This window comes from Spinacia oleracea, chromosome 3 (assembly GCF_020520425.1).
Source record: "Spinacia oleracea cultivar Varoflay chromosome 3, BTI_SOV_V1, whole genome shotgun sequence".
Taxonomy (NCBI): domain Eukaryota; kingdom Viridiplantae; phylum Streptophyta; class Magnoliopsida; order Caryophyllales; family Amaranthaceae; genus Spinacia; species Spinacia oleracea.
Genome location: NC_079489.1, coordinates 10039856 through 10058920, shown reverse-complemented (window position 1 = coordinate 10058920; position 19065 = coordinate 10039856). Strand labels below are relative to the sequence as shown.

At 35.2% G+C, this 19065-nt stretch overlaps 1 protein-coding gene and 2 pseudogenes across 1 annotated transcript; 1 reads left to right on the top strand and 2 right to left on the bottom strand.

Moving 5' to 3' along the window:
• Positions 1-227: 227 nt before the first annotated feature.
• Positions 228-5024, bottom strand: LOC110802023 (uncharacterized; annotated as a pseudogene).
• A 6707-nt stretch (positions 5025-11731) lies between these two features.
• Positions 11732-14188, top strand: LOC110779512 (uncharacterized; annotated as a pseudogene).
• Positions 14189-14956: 768 nt separating this feature from the next.
• LOC110802021 (uncharacterized) lies at positions 14957-16216 on the bottom strand. Its single transcript, XM_022007448.2, has one exon. The coding sequence runs from the start codon at positions 16214-16216 to the stop codon at positions 14957-14959; it is 1260 nt and encodes a 419-aa protein (XP_021863140.2).
• Positions 16217-19065: the final 2849 nt, after the last annotated feature.

Below are 19065 nucleotides of genomic sequence, written 5' to 3'. Positions count from 1 at the left end.
ATTCGAGCAGATGCATCATATTGTATGAGAAATGAGAACATTGATTTATAATATGATCAATTCAGTCTTCTACAGACAGAACATTAGCAGAGTAGTATAACATTTGCAGGAAATATCATATAAAAAGGCAAGACATATACATCTGCAAAACGTGTTCTTTATTCAATTCAAAACTCAGATATAAGAACACAAGATGAAACTTGGAATACTAATTAACAACCCCTTTATCAATCATAAACAACAAGTGTATCATACTCAGGCTTAGCAACAGCATCAAGCATAACTGCTTCTGGGGTTCAATATCCCACCTTCCTCCAAGAACAATGTCACCAGATTCTTCGAATACCCACTAACAAGAGCAACCCCAGATTGAGTGCTCGGAACCGGGGTAGACCTCGAGTGTCTAAGATTCCTAAACACAATCTCAGGCACCCTCTCAAACCCACTATTCTTGAACTTTCTTTGTATCACCATGTAATCCGTTTCCCATTGATGTTGCCGTCCTGTAGCTTCATTAAACTCCATATCACTGAACATAAACAGTCTTTTTATCATTTGTTCTTCTGGGATTTTCTCTTTCACAGCCACCTCCAAAATCCGATCAAAAGCCTTTTGCAAATCCGTTGACATTCCCCACTCCATTCTCCTGATGAAATCAGTTTTCTCTAGCAATGTTTCTCCCCTAATCGTGTGGAAGTTTGGATTATCACTAAAAGTGATTAACTTCCCCTTCCATGGCTCCTCACTTAGCTCGGAAATCAACAACCCAAGAGCTACAGACACTTCCATTGGTTCACCATTCATAGAACCAGATACATCACAAATCGCCATACAATTATTCAACTTCCCCTTCTTTGCAATATCATCAAGCATTCTCTTCCATTGAAGCTCGGCAACTTCACGACCATTCTCATCACTAATCAACCAGGCGATTATCTCATGAGGAAGCAATGCGCCTGCTGCAATTGTCGCCTCACCACTTTTCACCTTCTCCAAATACTCCTCAAACCTCTCTTTATCATGCTTGTAGAACAAAGTCTTGTACAACTTCATTGCCACAGAAGGTACCCTATTATAAGGCAAGGCATCCCACTTCTTAGCACTAATATAAACCTCGGGCAACTCGAGTGCTTTTCTTAGAGGAACTAAAACCTCCTTCCTCAATCGATCACGTACCTTGAAAGCATAATGTGCTTCTTCTAAATCCTTATATTCATCATGTTCTTCCTTTGGAAACAACCGCCTCGCGATGCTTTCGCAAAGTAATGTCACTTCATCATAGGTTGAATCAATTGTAGGACACCATTTAGCAGCAAACCCTAATTTACACAAATCACCCTTTTGATGCAATTCAATGTCTTTCTTCAACAAATCAGCAAAAACATCAGAAATTGAATCATACAAAAGCTGGAAATTAACATCTTGATTATATTTTTCAAGAATCTTCTTAGTCCTCTCATTCTTTCTATGTAGCCTCAATACCCTAGCCTTCTCTTTCTCCCCGTCCGTCATTCTACTCCCTCCGTCCCGGAATACTTGACCTGTTTTCCTTATCGGGTCGTCCCTTAATACTTGACCTGTTTCTAAAAATGGAAATATTCTAACAATATTATATTATTTCTCACTCCACCCCTATTAACCCACCTACCCCCTACTCCATACAAAAAATAATTAAAAATTCAACACCTACTCTCCCCCAACCCCACCCCTTTACACATTTCCCACTAACTACATTAAAATAATACCCCACTATCAACTACTACCTATTAAATTAAATAAGTCAATTCAAGTCTCTTAAACTCTGTGCCGGTCAAACCGGGTCGAGTATTCCGGACGGAGGGAGTATTTTTTTTCTTTTTTCTCATTCTTAATTCTATCCTCTTCTTCTGATTCCGATTCTTCTTCTTCCTCCGATTCGTCGGAGTCAGAGAACGCCAATACACGCATTCGCCGCCGGCCATACCCACCGCTCCTGCCGCCACGCCTACCTATCCCGTAAGGGCCGTAACCACGCGACCTGGAAACTGCCTCCGTACGCGTCCTAGTATTGGACCCTTCTAGGAGGCGGTAGAGGATCTCAGGCATATCCTTCAAGTATCCGAATCCCGAAACGGATCCCATGTTAAGGGCTAGGGTTTTAGGGTGGTTTTCATGGAGCCATAAAGCGGCGGTGTAAAACCCTTGTTTGTCGGATTTACCAGTACCTCGAACACCCCTAAGGTTGCAGATCAATTTTAAGGTTAAAAGCGGGTCGTGAGACCAGGAAAGCTGTACGAAGCGGGAGACTTCCGACGCCGGAGATGTTGGGACAATATGGAAAAAGAAGTCTAAGGAGGGGTTGCCCAACGCGCGGATGGTGCAGGGGCCTGCACGTAGATCTACGTGCACCTGCACCAAAACGCAAAAACATTAAAAGAAAACGAAAAAGAACATAACAAACTAAACAGAAAGAACATAATAAAGTAAACGAAAAGAACATTAACTAAAACCTGAAAAGAACACTAATGATAAAAAACTAAAGAAAATATACAAAAATGAAAATAACATATTCTCTCTCCTGATAAACTATAAAAAGAACAATTATTTTTCAAAAAGAACATCGTGTGAAAAATACAACAGAAAAACAAAAAAAAAAAATATTATCGATAATGTTATTAAATATTAAAAAACATAAATAAGTTAAAAAGAACACAAAATAATTAAAAAAAGAACAACAACTTTTTTACAAAACAGAAGAAAAAGAACAAAACACATGGAAAAGAACAACATTTTCTTTTTCCTTATCAAACAAAAGAACAGAATGAAAGGGACGAAAAGAACAACAAATCTATGTTCTTTTATTAGTTGTATTTGTTCTTTTCAAACCACTTAGTGTTCTAATTAAAAAGACGAAAACGACGATATTTTGATGCACTTAAAACTAGATCTATATTTTTATTTAAATGTATTTTTGTTCTTATCCCACGCATCAGAACTATGTTCTTTTATTAAGTGTTATTTGTTCTATTCAAACGATTTTATGTTCTAATTAAAAAGACGAAACGAAGATTTTTTGATGCACTTAAAACTAAATCTATATTTTTTTTAAAAAGTATTTTTTGTTCTTTTACCACAAATCGGACTATGTTCTTTTTTAAGTGTTATTTGTTCTTTTCAAACCATTATATGATCTTTTTTAACAATCTATGTACGTTGATATAAAAGAACAAACTATGTTGATTTAAAAGAACAAACTATGTTGATGACACAGTAAAAGTAAAGTTGTGAAAAGAACATAACAACTTGAAAAAGAACATTAGAGGAAAGAACAAGGAAACGTACCTTAATCACTTGATCAACATGTATCAGGAACATCAATATCTTTTAATAAATCTTAAAAAACTGATCTCAATCCTCGGAAAATATCACGCTCTCCAGAGATTCTCTTGCTTCGAAAACTAACCAAATTGAACTAGTGTTTTTTCTTAATTCACTCATTTTCAACAAACAAGAAACATTCAGAAGGAATTTTAGAGAGAGAATAAGGAGAAAATGTTTTTTTTACTCTATCACTCACCATCTAACTCTTTCTCTTTCAAAAAATCTCTCTTATGTTGAGAGAATATAAATCATCTTCTCTTTCTCTCTCTAAAATGTATTTATAAAATGACTAATGGTTATGACTCATAAGTACAATTATTATATATATAGTTGCTGAAAAATAGAAAATGAACAAATAGGAAGTAGAATCAAATAATTGAAGAACAAAGAAGGAGAAAGGAAAAATTGTTAAAGAGTGCATAATGAGAACTGTGCACTTGTTTTTATTTTGTTATTTTAACAGAGTATTATAAAAAGAACAAATGAAAAGACTAAAAGAACAAATATAGAGACTAAAAGGAACAAGTCAAGTACTTTGTCCCACAATAACATATGATTCGGAATCATCATTTTCATCATTCTGTTATGAATTATCAAGCACATTATTCTTAATATCTGAAAAAAATAATAGGTTAACATGTATAAAAACAAGAAAAAGAACGCAATCAAAGAAACAAAGGATAAATAAAAAGTAACAAGAAAAATAACACAATAAAATAAAAAGAACAAGTTATGAAACGCAAATAAAATTGAAAATAATAAAAAAGAAGAACACAGTAAAATAAAAGAACAAATTATGAAACGCAAATGGTATATTTTTCTACTATAATGAAACTGTTCTTTTAATACGAGCATAATGAAACTGTTCTTTTAATACGAACATATGTTCCTTTAATAGGTAAAAATGTTCTTTTCTGGGAAAAAAATCGTAATTACGTAATCAAAATCTTCAAAATCAACGATTTCAACAAAATCAGCGTGTTATTACATAATTTGATTCATTAAAATCATCAAATTCATCAAAACACGATTATTACACAATCAAAATCATCAACATAGTCAAAATCATCAAAAACACAATTATTACAAAATCAAAATCATCAAAACATACCATTTATTATTACAAATTTGAAAAATTACCTCCCAAAATCAGATTACCAGCTGCAGAATTCAGGTTTGAAGAAGAAAAATCAATTTAATTTGATGTTGAAGCAGAAAAATCAACGAATTTTTGGGGATTTTCATTACTTTCTCTCTCTAAAACCCATTTAAGAAAACCTAGTTCACACTTTCTCTCTCCTCTTCATAGTTTGAATTCAAAATATAAAACCCAGAAGAATATATATCGCAAAAATAACAACGAATCAAATAAAAACGCGATAAACATAGCTGAAAAGAACAGAGCCTTTAATGTTCTTTTGTTTAGGGGAATTGTTCTTTTGTTCATGGGCATTGTTCTTTTTTCTGGGAATTTAATAAAAACGCGCGTTTTATGTTTAATGTTGGTCGTTTTGATCCCGGTGCACCTAGAGCTACGTGCACACGCCTGTACCATCCAATTTGGGGGTTGCCGGATGATAAGAAGGTTGCCGAATTGGTTTCTGTGAAACCCATGTATCGGTGTGGGGGAGTAGAGGATGTGGTGGTGGTGGTGGGGGTGCCATTGTTTTGATTTTATGGTTTTTGGTTTGGTTTGGTTTGTTTTGGTTTGTTTTGTTTTAAATGTGAATTTATGTTATTGATCGAGAGGGATTTTAATGATTTAGGGTAGAGGTATTACTTGGGGATCAAGTATTAGGTTACGGTCAAGGTAGGGAGATGCATGGGATAAAAGGCCCAAGGAGATTAAGGTACATCGATCAATTAAGAGTATCTACCTCGCAAATTTTTGGCTGTACCTCATCTAAAACAGGCGTGGTTTTGTGTTGTTTAAGATGAACATTCGTATATTATTATGGAAATGAACATTTATTTATTTATTTGGAAATGAACATTTATTTGTTTATTTGGAAATGAAAATCACAAATTCTTATTTACAATTTAAAAGTTAACTCAAAATGTTTAAAAGTTAAACTTATATATGTAAAAGTTATCTATTTTCTAGTGATGAATTTTTTCATTTTAGTAAAAACTTATTTCTTCAAAATCACTAATAATGTACTTCCTCCGTCTTTTAATACTCGCAACGTTTGGACTTTTGTCACTATTCATATAATCTACTTTGACTATTTGTAGTGTTTTTTTATATAAGATTAAACATAGTCATGTGGGATCTTATTAGATTCGTCTCAATGTGTATTTTCAAAATATCAACTTTTTATAATTTTTGCATAAAGAGAATTTAAGATATAAATGATCAAAGTTGTGCATCGGCATGCGTGAAACTAACAAACGTTGCGAGTATTAAAAGACGGAGGAAGTATAACATTAATCATTTAACCCTTTAAAATGTTTATCTATCAACTTTTTTTACTAATATAAAAGTTAATTCAAAAATAGGTTAAAGTTACAAAAAAATGGGTAAAAGTTATCTTGGTGTACAATTAGTTTATTATACATGCACCTTGCGCGCAAGATCTTGTGAATGAAATTTTATCTAATTATTTGGCAATCCTCATTTATTCAACCAATTTAGAAATGAACATCTATCTAGTGATTGTGAAATGAGTATTTACTAAATTTAAAATGAACATAGTTATTGCATTAATCTGTTATTAATTTGAACATGTATTTACACATATTGAGCAATTAAAACATGTCAAATGCCATATTTTACCAAAAAAAAATGAACATTTTAAGCATTACATATATATGTAAAATTGTACTTGAATTACAATATACTGGTAAAAATCATTCACTTGTTTTCCTATATCTTCAATCTTTAATCTTATTTTTGATGTAGTCCCTAGATCTTATACTTTTGAATGTGTGTATGAAGTGTGATTTGAACACAATATTTGACTTTCATAATTTCAATTTCCTCGTTGTTGTAGGCTGAAAATGAAAATAGTAACTAATTTGATATGATGATCACAACTGATTTAAAAATGAACATTTACTGATATGAAAATGATGAACATGCAAAGAAAACAAGTAGGTTAAAAAGAAAGAACTAGGGTTTAAAACAAGTAGGTTAAAAATCATTGTATTATGTTAGTTACTATTAATTGTTGGGTGTAATAAATGATATTATGAGTAGTATTTACACAAAAATATGTTACTCCCTCCGTCTTTTTTTGTTCTTTACGTTTTCCTTTTTTGGCTGTCCCAAAATGTTCTTTTCATTTCCTTTTATATTATCACATAAATGCTATATTATCTTATCAAAACTTGTGTTCAATGATTATATTAACCAATTAAATTCATTAGGTCATTTAATCTTCACACTTTTCAATTGGGACACTAAACTTTTCTCATTTCCCAATATCAGAATTTTGTTAAAAGTGAAAACATTATAAATAAACGTAATTTGTCTAGTTTAAATAAAAAAACAACCGAGGAATCTTAATGCACATTAATGAATTGTTAAAACGCGTGCAAAATACAAAACGTAAAGAACAAAAAGAGACGGAGGGAGTAGTTAGTATTGTTTGGTGTAATATGATTTTGGTTTGACTTATATGTCATTTTATGGTTGACTTTCACTATATGTGAACTCATACACGAATACTTTGTTACTACGTGCGCGGATTTTGAATATTTTAGAATGGTTATATTTACACACAAATTAATGAAAATAGGGAATTCCAATAAGTACATTTATATTGTTGGGTTTCTGCCAACAATACACTTACTTATATTATCAATGGTACACTTAAATTATTGACTTTGTACGTTGACTTTTTCAATTACATAACTTAACCGTTAGAATTAAAAAATAAAAACAAATAAAAGTCATAACCGTCATTCGATTTCTTTACCGCACGGCTTGTCTTCTTTCTCTAAGAAACAACTCGAAGTTAGATTAGCGTTCGACGAATATCAACCCTTAGTTCACTATCGTATGAACGATCGGCGATTGGTGAGTACACGAAATTTACCTAACAAAGATCATCGGCCCGTTAAAAGCCCTAGCTCGACCTTTTTATTAAAGGGTTCAGCACTTTAGCTTATTGAATGAATTGGGCTTTCCTCTACCCTCAAATATTTTACCCCAAATTCAAGAACCCTGAATCTATAATCTCCTCAAATTACCCTTATTTCACTCGAATTGCTCAACTTGTTTCTAATAGATTGTAATGAATAATAGTACACTGTGTTTTGCACGTTGAATTTCTTGGTAACGAGAATGTATTTTGTGTTGTTTACCTGTATTCTTGTTTATTAGACGAATTCGAGTAAAACCCCGAACTGGGATTTTCGAAAATATTTTGAATCTCGGAATTTAGATGGGCAGAATCGCGAAACATGGGGTTATGTTTTTGGCCTTGTAATGGATTTGGTTACTTAGAGCCGATTTTGACTTTAATTGATGTAATGGATTTCAGATTTTGGCCTTGATAATATTCTTTTGAGTTTTATTGATGTAATGGATTTCAGATTTTGGCCTTGATAATATTCTTTTGAGTTTTGAACACGATGAAACAGTGAGATGGTTAAGGTCAGTCCCAGCCTGGCCCTTTCATATCTAAAGCCATTTGAATTACATACAGATCCAAAAAAACTAGCCTTATATGGCATGTAAAGTTATGGCCCGTCCTGGCCCATAAAAATGTATGCTAGGCCAGGCCAGCCTGTTTAATTCTAGCCCGGGCCTTTGAACAGGTCTACTTGATGGCTATTTGGTGTTTACGTTGATAATGTGTTTTTTTAGAGCCAAGAGTGAGCTTTCTTGTATTGCTTTTTCCTACTTTCATCATCCTACAACACCATACATGCATCTATTTATAGTTGTACCATGTTGATGTTCTACCTTCTCTAGAACTTTTTCCCTACTTCACTAGCTAGTTTTTTTTGGTAGACACTTAACTAAATTCTAGATATTATTCTACACTATACTTTTCTCTACACTTTTCCACTAGATTATCTATAGTGCATTCTAGATTATTATTCAGTATTACCGCGTACTCCGTATATGGTACGCTATAATAATAGCGTGTGTGCCAAGTTGGTGAAGCAAATGCTGAAACTTCTAAGCAAAATGTATAAGGTTGTTCGTTTTGATCTTCAAAGAGTTTGCGGTGAGGAGGGGTTTAGGGCGTGGGTTGGAGACGGCGACAACAATGTTTCCGACGAGTAAACATACTAAACACTAGTTATCCAGGGGTTGGAAAGGGTTAATAATGTTGATGATTATGACGTTTCTTGTCATAATTGATACTCAGGCCGGATGGGATTATTCTTACGTGGACCTGGTTTACAATAATATTAGTGTGCACCCAAAATCAATAGTTTTCTCTAGCACTCTTTTTACTCTCATGGTGACCTTTATTGTTCATATAGTAACTATAATAAATTAAAGACCAAAATTCTTAGACATAGTAACCATTTCTTGAAGCATAGTAACCTTATGTTTTTAAAAGCGAATTGTGACTTAAAAACACATTATTCAAGCACAACATGTATCAACAACACTAATTTGATATTTGTTTTCATAATAATCCTAATAAAATGCAAAAAAATAAATTAGGAACAAGTTGTTGACTTTATTTTAAGACATGGTTCACAATAAATTTAGTGTGGACCAAGCCCATTTAAGAATTGGTGGGCCGACTGTAGATTTCCCAAATGTTGTAACCAACGTACTACTTGTACACTACAATATACTACCTCTGTTTCAAAAAGATCTTTACAGTTACTATTTGCACGGATTTCAATGCAATATTTAACTACTAATATATCCAATTTCGTATGTGAAAAAATTATAAAAATTTGATATTCTGAAAATACATCCCGAGACCAATCTAACAAGAACTTACATGTAACGTTTTGATTTATATAATAATGAGAATTTACGGTCAAAGTTTTTATACTTTGGACACATTTTTCAAAGCGTAAAGAACTTTCTGAAACGGAGGTAGTATGCGCAAATTTTTGGCTATATCCGGGTACAGCCAAAGCTGGCTGTACCCCCATCCAAAACGATGTCGTTTTGTGTTGTTTAAAATGAACATTAATATACTGGTACAAAAATGAGCATTTACTATTTCGAAAATGAACATTTATTTATTTATTTGGAATGAACATTTACTATTTTGGAAATGAACATTTATTTATTTATTTGTAAATAAACTACAAAAATGAACATTTATTTATTTATTTAGAATGAACATTTACTATTTTGGAAATTAACATTTATTTATTTGGAAATAAACAATATAGGCGCTTGTAAAAACATAAAAGACCAATGAATTGAACAATTTCATTATGAACATTAACCATATATTTATTGTGAACAAACAAATAAACAAGAAAGTACAAATAATTCAACAAAAAAGAACAAACAATATAAAAAAGAACATAAAATTCCAGAAAAAAGAACAACCAATACAACAATTATGAACAATTTTATGACGAATTTTAAAGCCAACATGAAAGAACAAACAATACAACAAGTAAGTACAAACAATAAAGCAGATAATTATTATGAACAAACAAATAAACAAGAAAGAACAAATAATTCAACAAACAAGAACAAACAATATAAAAAAGAACATAAAATTCCAGAAAAAAAGAACAAACAATACAACAATTATGAACAATTTTATGATGAATTTTAAAGCCAACATGAAAGAACAAACAATACAACAATAATTTTGATAAATGAATTTAAAAAACAATAAGAAAGAACAAACAGTACAACAAGAAAGAACAAACAATACAAAAAGAAAGAATAAAAGATTAATGAAGAGTTTAATTATGAACATTAACCATATGATTATTATAAACAAACAAATAAACAAGAAAGAACAAACAATATAAAAAAGAACATAAAATTCCTGAAGAAATAACAAAAAATACAACAATTATGAAAATTTGATGATGAATTTAAAAAACAACATGAAAGAACAAACAGTACAACAAGAAAGAACAAACAGTACAACAAGAATGAACAAACAGTACAATAAGAATGAACAAACAGTAAATAAAAAAGAACAAACAGTCGACAAGAATGAACAAACAATATGATCGAGCGCGCCGTTTTTGGGGTACAGCCAGAGCTGGCTGTACCCGGGTACAGCAGTTAACGATATAGGTAGTATGTATTACGTAGTACGGAGTAGTACTCAGGGAGAGGAGGAATTTGCGTAGTTGTTCGTAAACTTTCTCTTCGACAAACTCAAAATCTTTGGATTCATTCATTCTTCTTTCAAAAGAAAAAAGATTACTCCGTAATAAATTATTCTTGTCCGTATAATTCTTGTAAAGACTAAGATGCATAAAAAAGAAATGTTGTTCCCCACCCCACCCCACCCCGTACATAGTAGTAGTAGATTGCTTAAAAATGTTGTTCCCAAAAATCCTCTCTATTACTAAGGTAGAGAGAAGGGTTACACATTAGGTTTTACGTCAGAAATTGAGGATAATATTGGTTATAATAGAGATGGTGATGGACTGATGGGGAGGAGATGGTGAGAAGCTCAAATGTGTGTTTTACGAATTGAATGTTTTTTTTTGGTTTTTTTTTGGTTCTACTACGAGGAGTTCCCATCGCCTTCGGCGAGTGGACTAATATCCCGCAGGAGTTTGCATTGGTACCTCGATGGGCAGCATCCGTCCCAGTTGAGATTTTTTCCATTCCAAGGCTCGAACCCGAGACTTTGATTAAGGAGCAAAAGACCCTTAACCACTCATGTCAACCTCAATTGATTTTTACGAATTGAATGTGGGCGTTTAAGTAAACGTGAGCTTGGTTAGTTTAACAACGGGCATTAAACAATTAACTTGTGTATATATATTTTTTTCTTTTTTAAAGTACCGCTTACTTTTGTGTAAGACCGTCTCAATTAAATTAGTATAAAACATAACTAAAGTAATAAAATCATAACTAATTGAATAAAAAATTAGTTAAGGTATAAAGACAAATGGTTAAATTCATGAGTCGAATAGTTATTATTTTTTAACAAACTTATTATTAACTAAAACTCATAAAATCTTAACTAATTAATCGATCATTGCTTAACTAATCAGTTTCATTGTTTAACTAATTAGTTCAGTGCTTAACTAATTGGTTCGGTTGCATAACTAATTGATTTTGATGCTTAACTAATTGAATTTCAAACTTAACTAATTAATAAAGGTGCATAACTAATTGATTCCAGTACATAAAAGTGGTCTAACCGTTAGACCGTCTTTCCTTAAAATTTGTATTAAAGTACTATGATCAGTCCGAGTTTTTGACTGATTTTTCCGGTTTGGTCCTGATCAGGTTCAAGCATAATCTGTCCGGTTCGAGTTTAGAGCAGAGAACACCCCTACGAGTATACTCCGTACGTGCGGTACCATTCATCTCCTAAATTAGTCGTTCCCTAACCTTAATACGTGGTCTCCAAGCAAAATAAATGTTACACCTTTAAAATCTTAGCGAGTGATATCTAAAAACCATAGGTTAAAAAAAAAATCCCTACAATTCACTCCGAAATTCCAACTGCTGCAGTTCCGAATATCAAACACCCACCCAAAAACACAAATCAAACCACAAAATAATGGCTCCAAAAGCACTTTCAGGCCCTCCTGAAATTACCATCACCTCCCTCCCCACGGCCACCGAACCCGCCGTCTCCACAGCCACCGAACCCGCCGTCTCCACAGCCACCGAACCCGCCGTCTCCACAGCCACCGAAGCCGCTACCAATGACGACAATTATCCCACTAACACTGATCCCGTTCATCCATACATGGGCTTAACTGAAAATGGTTCCGCAACCTTCCTAACCTCCGGCAACCCTTCTTTAGACTTCTTTTTCCATGTTGTACCCGACACCCCGGCATCTGAACTGACCCGCCTTGTCGAATTGTCCTGGACCCACGATCCGCTTTTAACCCTAAAGTTGATCTGTAACCTTAGGGGTGTCCGAGGTACCGGCAAATCCGATAAACAAGGGTTTTACACCGCCGCATTATGGCTCCATCAAAACCACCCGAAAACCATTTCCCTTAACATGAGACCCGTCTCGGGTTTCGGGTACTTGAAGGATATGCCCGAGATCCTCTTCCGCCTCCTAGAAGGTTCCGATTCGAGGAAGCGTGTGGATGAAGTTAATACGTCGTATCGTTACGGAGTGATGATGAGTAGGCGTGGCTATAAATCAAAGGAAGAAGATGAAAAGAAGAGTGAGGAAGAAAAAGAGAAGGCTAGGGTTTTGAGGCTACATAGGAAGAATGATAGGACTAAGAAGATTCTAGAGAGGTATAATCGAGATGTTAATTTCCAGCTTTTGTATGATTCAATTTCTGATGTTTTTGCTGATTTGTTGAAGAAAGATATTGAATTGCATCAAAAGGGTGATTTAAAGAAGTTAGGGTTTGCGGCTAAATGGTGTCCTACTATTGATTCAACCTATGATGAAGTGACATTACTTTGCGAAAGCATTGCAAGGCGGTTGTTTCCAAAGGAAGAACATGATGAATATAAGGATTTAGAAGAAGCACATTATGCTTTTAAGGTGCGTGATCGATTAAGGAAGGAGGTTTATTTTAGTTCCTCTAAGGAAAGCACTCGAGTTGCCGGAGGTTTATATGTGTGCTAACAAGTGGGATGCCTTGCCTTATAATAGGGTTCCTTCTGTGGCAATGAAGTTGTACAAAAGTTTGTTCTATGAGCATGATAAGAAGAGGTTTGAGGGGTACTTGGCGAAGGTAGAAAGTGGTAAGGCAACGATTGCAGCTGGTGCGTTGCTTCCTCATGAGATAGTCGCCTCGTTGAAGGATAAGGATGGCATTAAAGTGGCCGAGCTTCAATGGAAGAGAATGGTGGATGATTTAGCAAAGAAGGGGAAATTGAACAATTGTATGGCAATTTCTGATGTTTCTGGTTCTATGAGAGGGACCCCAATGGAAGTTTCTGTAGCTCTTGGGTTGTTGATTTCTGAGTTAAGTGAAGAACCATGGAAGGGGAAACTGATCACTTTTAGTGAGAATCCTCAATTTCGCACGATTTATGGTGCAACACTGAAACAGAAAACCAAGTTTATTAGGAAAATGGACTGGGGAGGGAGCACGGATTTACAAAAGGTTTTTGATAGGATTTTGGAGGTGGCTGTAAAAGGGAAAATCCCAGAAGAAGAGATGATTAAAAGGCTGTTTATCTTCAGTGATATGGAGTTTAATCATGCCACGGGTCCGAGTAGTTGGATATTTGGGGAGAATGGTTGGGAAGAAAATGATGCTGTTCATGATTGGGGAACAGATTATATGGTTATACAAAGAAAGTTTAAAGAGAGTGGGTATAAAAGGGTGCCTGAGATTGTTTTTTGGAACCTGAGACACTCCAAGGCTACTCCAGTTCCTAGCACTCAGCCTGGGGTTGCACTTGTTAGCGGCTTTTCGAAGAATTTAGTGACATTGTTTCTGGAAGAAGGTGGGATATTGAACCCTGAAGAGGTTATGTTTGCTGCTGTTTCTAAGCCAGAGTATGATACACTTGTTGTTTATGATTGATCTAGAATTTATAGTTCTTCTGGCTGGATAAAATTAATTTGAGAATTGAGTTTTGTGTAATTAAGCATTTAATATATATGTTGAATAAAATATCAATGTTTCAATTGCAAACCCTGCATCACTTTTATGTTTCCCGTCAATGCAATTATCTGTTGCAGGCTTCTTCTCCTGCATTACTTCAATTGGAGAATGTGTTCATATTAATTTAGTGCGGCCAGTAGAAATCGTCAGAGTTTACATGGGTTATTACTTACTAGTTTACCACAATCCAAAAATCTTGTAATTGCTAGCTAGGCCGATCATTCCACACTAGTTTCAGAGGATGTCTAGGTAAGTTACAATGGTGTTATCAGACTATACAAAGTCGTGTTCTCGTGGATTATTACTTACTTATCCCTTGTGCTGTACTAGGTTATATCTGTGGTTAATCATATTGAATGTTTATATAGCCAAAGAATCTATAAACAGACCAAAAATGAATGTGATAATTTCTGTCAGCATAGATTTGGCTGATGTTCATATTACAGTATGGACTAAATTACCGTATCATGATCTTGGTTTCAATATGATTCTGATTTTTAGAACTCTTGCAATTTTTTTGTATAACATAATTGTACACTTAAAATATTATTCGGATTTTCCTTGTGTTAAGAAAGTGTTCTTTGTATATATACTGAAGCATTTTGCTGCTGGTATAAAGTTATGCAGGTTTTATCTGTTATCAACTTATCTTACTTCTTTATTCTTGGGAAATGATCATGCAGTGAATTCTGAGTCATTTATAATCAGCAAGCATAAATCTATAATTCCCTGTAAGTTCTGATTCTATGAACATATCGAATTAATTTTTCTACTGCAGAATTCAATCAGTTCAACAATTCATAAAGGGCGCAGTTTATAATGGATCAAAGACTGAGACACAGAATAATCAGAAGTTCCATCCTTAAAATTTATTGATGAAAACTTATAAATTAGTAACCTTTAAAATCTATAAACATCAATCATGAACAACAAGCTGACTATACTCAGCCCTAGAAATAGAAGCATTCATCACACTCTCAGGAGTCAGAACACCACCACCATCATCCAAGAACAACGTCAGCAGATTCTTCGAAAGGCCGCTAACAACCGCCATACCAGGCACATCACATCTCACAGGTACAGCCAATGACCCTTTCAGATTCCAAAACACCACCTCCGGAACTCTCGAAAAACCTCGATCGAGAAACTTCATCTTCATCTCAGCATACTCAGTCTCCCAAGGATGTGCAGAAACCTTCTCAAAATCTTCATCAATGAAAACAAACAACCTTCTTAACATCTCATCTTCACTCAAATTCTTCTCAACAGTAAACTCCAAAACTTTATCAAACACTTTCTGTAAATCCACCATACTCTCATACACCATTTCTTGAACTGACTCCACTTTTTCAGAAAGCTTATCACCTTTAATGGTGTGAAATTCAGGATCTTCACCCCATGTGATAACCTTCCCCTTCCACGGCGCACACGTTAACTCCGAAACCAATAGCATAAGTCCAACACAAACATCTCCAGCTATGTTATTAGCTAATGCAGTACAGTTTATTAACTCCCCTTCTTTAGCTAAGTCATTCACCATACTCTTCCATTGAAGCTCTGCAACCTCGTTAAGATCTTCATCCGATCCATAAATACTCGAAACAATCTCATGAGGAAGCAAAGCACCAGCAGCAATACTTAAATTACCTTCTTTAACATCACTCAAATACTCCTCAAATCCATCCTTATCATGCTTGAGAAACACCTTCTTCCCTAAATTCATCGCAGTGGAAGAAACCCTATCATAAGGAATCTCCCTCCATCTTTTAGCACACATGTAAACCTCCGGCAAGTTAAGCGCGTTTCTAAGAGGGGCTAAAACGTCTTTTCTCAACCGAGTACGAACCTTGTAAGCATAATGCGCCTCCTCCATGTCCTTATACTCGACATACACATCGCGAGGAAACACCTTCCTCGCGATGGTTTCGCAAATCAAAAGGTATTCGTCATAAGACGAATCCAACGAACGGCACCATTTTGCAGCTAAACTAATATTGTCAAAATAATATTCTTGTAACAATATCATGTCCCTTCTTAAAAGGTAAGCAAAAACATCACATATACAATCATACAAAAATCTATATTCAGGGTCGTGGTTATACTTATCGATAGCCTTTTTAGCCTTGTTAGCTTTTTTTTCAGCTTTTAATACTTTGGCCTTTTTAAGGTCATCCATACTCGCGGCCTTCTTCGTGAACCGTTGCGCGAAGAAGGCCGGTTTTTTCGTCTCCCACTCGATCCTCATCTGATTCCTGGCATCGAGTCCCTCGAGGATCCGGAATAAGATCTCAAGTAGGTCTTTAAGGGACCCGATGATATGGGCTAATATAATTAAGCTGTATGTGGACTTACTATTTGGGAAGCCATGTTTGTTATTTTTGCATTTGTTTACTTTTGGCGGGAAAAGTTGTTAGAACAACTCCCTTAATTTTAGGAGATTCTGTTTGTGAGTTTGTTGTTGTCCTAACTACTGAGTCAGCTATATAACAAACAATTACAGTGTATTTGGACAATCAATCAAATACAGAATAATTTCCTTCTCTCTCCTAATATCTCTTCTCTCTTCCTTTCTTCTTTCTCAAGTCTTCTTCTCTTCTCTAATTCTGAACTATTGGCCATTGTTGGTGAGCTTGAAGAGCTCCCATATCATTGGTATCAGAGCCAACTGCTGCTATCTCTGTCGTTTTGCTTCAATTCCACCTTCTTCAATATTACATTCTGGCTCCTGCTGCAACTCGAAGGAGAGCCATGGAAGAACAACTGAAAAACCTGGAGAAAAGGATCGAAGAGCAGAATGAAAAGCTTGAAGATCAAAACAAAAGGATGGATCAGAAATTTGATGAACTTTTGAAGGTGATGCAGTCATTCAAGGATTCATCTGATTCTCACTCTACAGGCAGTCACAATGATAGAAATCCTCACAGCAGAACATTAGGTATGAACCCTAAGCTATCATTTCCTAAATTTGATGGTAGTAATCCTAGAATTTGGGTTAAAAAGTGCTGCAAATATTTTGATTTGTGCAAAATTGCGGAGGATCAAAGGGTGGACTTAGCTTCACTGAATATGGTTGAAAAAGCTGAGGGATGGGTAATGAACTATCTGTCTGTTAGGAAACACATGATGGTAGAATGGAATGATTTTGTTGCTGATTTGTATGCTAGATTTAGGGACAATTCTGCCTTAAATGTGGTTGAAACCTTCAATAAACTGCAGCAACTCAGTACAATAGAGGAGTATATTGATGAGTTTGAGAATCTGAGATCTATCATGTTGATGAATAATCATATACTTCCTGATTCATATATGCTAGAGAGTTTTATTGGGGGATTAAAACCTGCTGTGAAGCCTTTTGTTAAAGCTTTCAAACCCAATACGATTGCTGAAGCCATTGATCTAGCTAGATTACAGGAAGAAAACCTTGAAGCATTCACCCACAAAACCCAGAAAACACCAATATACAACCCAAAACCATTACAAGCTGTTCCACTACTACCAAACCATAAACCACCACTGTTACCAACCCCTGTAACCAAGCCAAACACAAGCCTAACCCTCACAAAATACCCTCAACAAAGAACAAGAAATTTCAGATATATACCTGCTGATGTAAGGCAAGAAAAAATTGCAAAGGGGTTGTGTTACTACTGTGACTCACCCTATGATAGGAACCACAAATGCCAATTTAGGGAACCCCAGCTGTTCACTGATTCCAGGAGATCAGATTGAGGAGCTTAGTGATTCAGAAGATCAGGAGTTGATTGAAAAGGAAATGAGTGAACCCCAAATCTCTGTGAGTGCTTTGGCAGGTAGTCAAGGGTTCAGTACTATGAGAGTAAGGGGATTGGTGAAAGGGAAACCACTACAAATCTTGGTAGATTCTGGGAGTACACACAATTTTGTGGATCTAGAATTTGCCAAAAAGCTGGGATGTAAATTAGACAAAATTCCAGCTCAAGCCATTACAGTGGCTGATGGGAATCACCTTGCTTGCCAACACAGTTGCCATGGGTTTACTTGGACAATGCAGGGGGTGACTTTTGTAACAGATGTGTTGTTGATTCCTCTTGGGAGCTGTGATATGGTTCTTGGAATACAATGGATGAGCTTACTTGGTCCTATCAGTTGGGATTTCAACAAGCTGAGAATGGAATTCTGTTTAGATGGTAAGCAAATTATGCTTAAGGGATTACCCACTAAGAAATTGAAAGTGGTTGAGGGTGAGCCTTCTGCCAAACTCTTCTCTACAGCTGCACAGTTATGCTTAATGCAGGTGGTAGATCAGACATGTTTGGTCACAGAAATTCAACAGGAAAAACAGGAGTATGAGGAATTGAATGAACTCAAGTTAACTTACAGTATGGTGTTTGAAGAACCCAATGACTTGCCACCTGTAAGGGGAGTGTTTGATCACTCTATACCATTGACTCCTGGTACAACCCCTGTGAACATTAGACCTTACAGGTACCCTTTAAAACAAAGGGATGTCATTGAACAGCTTGTTCAGGAAATGCTGGATAGGGGGATTATCCAACCTAGTTCTAGTCCATTTGCATCACCAGTGGTGTTGGTGGGGAAAAAAGATGGTACCTGGAGATTGTGTGTAGATTACAGGGAGCTAAACAGCAAAACAATCAAGAACAAGTTCCCAATTCCTATAATTGATGAACTAATTGATGAACTGTCAGGGGCAACAGTGTTCAGCAAGCTTGATTTGAGGGCAGGATATCATCAGATGAGGGTCAAAGAGGATGATGTCTACAAAACAGCTTTTAAAACACACACAGGGCACTATGAATTCTTGGTCATGCCATTTGGGTTGACCAATGCTCCTGCTTCCTTTCAGAATTGGATGAACCAAGTCTTTAAACCTTTACTTAGGAAATGTGTTTTGGTGTTTTTTGATGATATACTGGTATACAGCAAATCATTAGAGGACCATTGGATGCACCTCACTATGGTCTTTGATATCATGAAGGCTAATCAGATGTATGCTAAGTTGAGTAAGTGCATTTTTGCCACTAA

Bases quoted from the DNA above. Each gene is read 5' to 3' on its own strand.
- LOC110802021 (XM_022007448.2), bottom strand. From the start codon at position 16,216: ATGGATGACCTTAAAAAGGCCAAAGTATTAAAAGCTGAAAAAAAAGCT.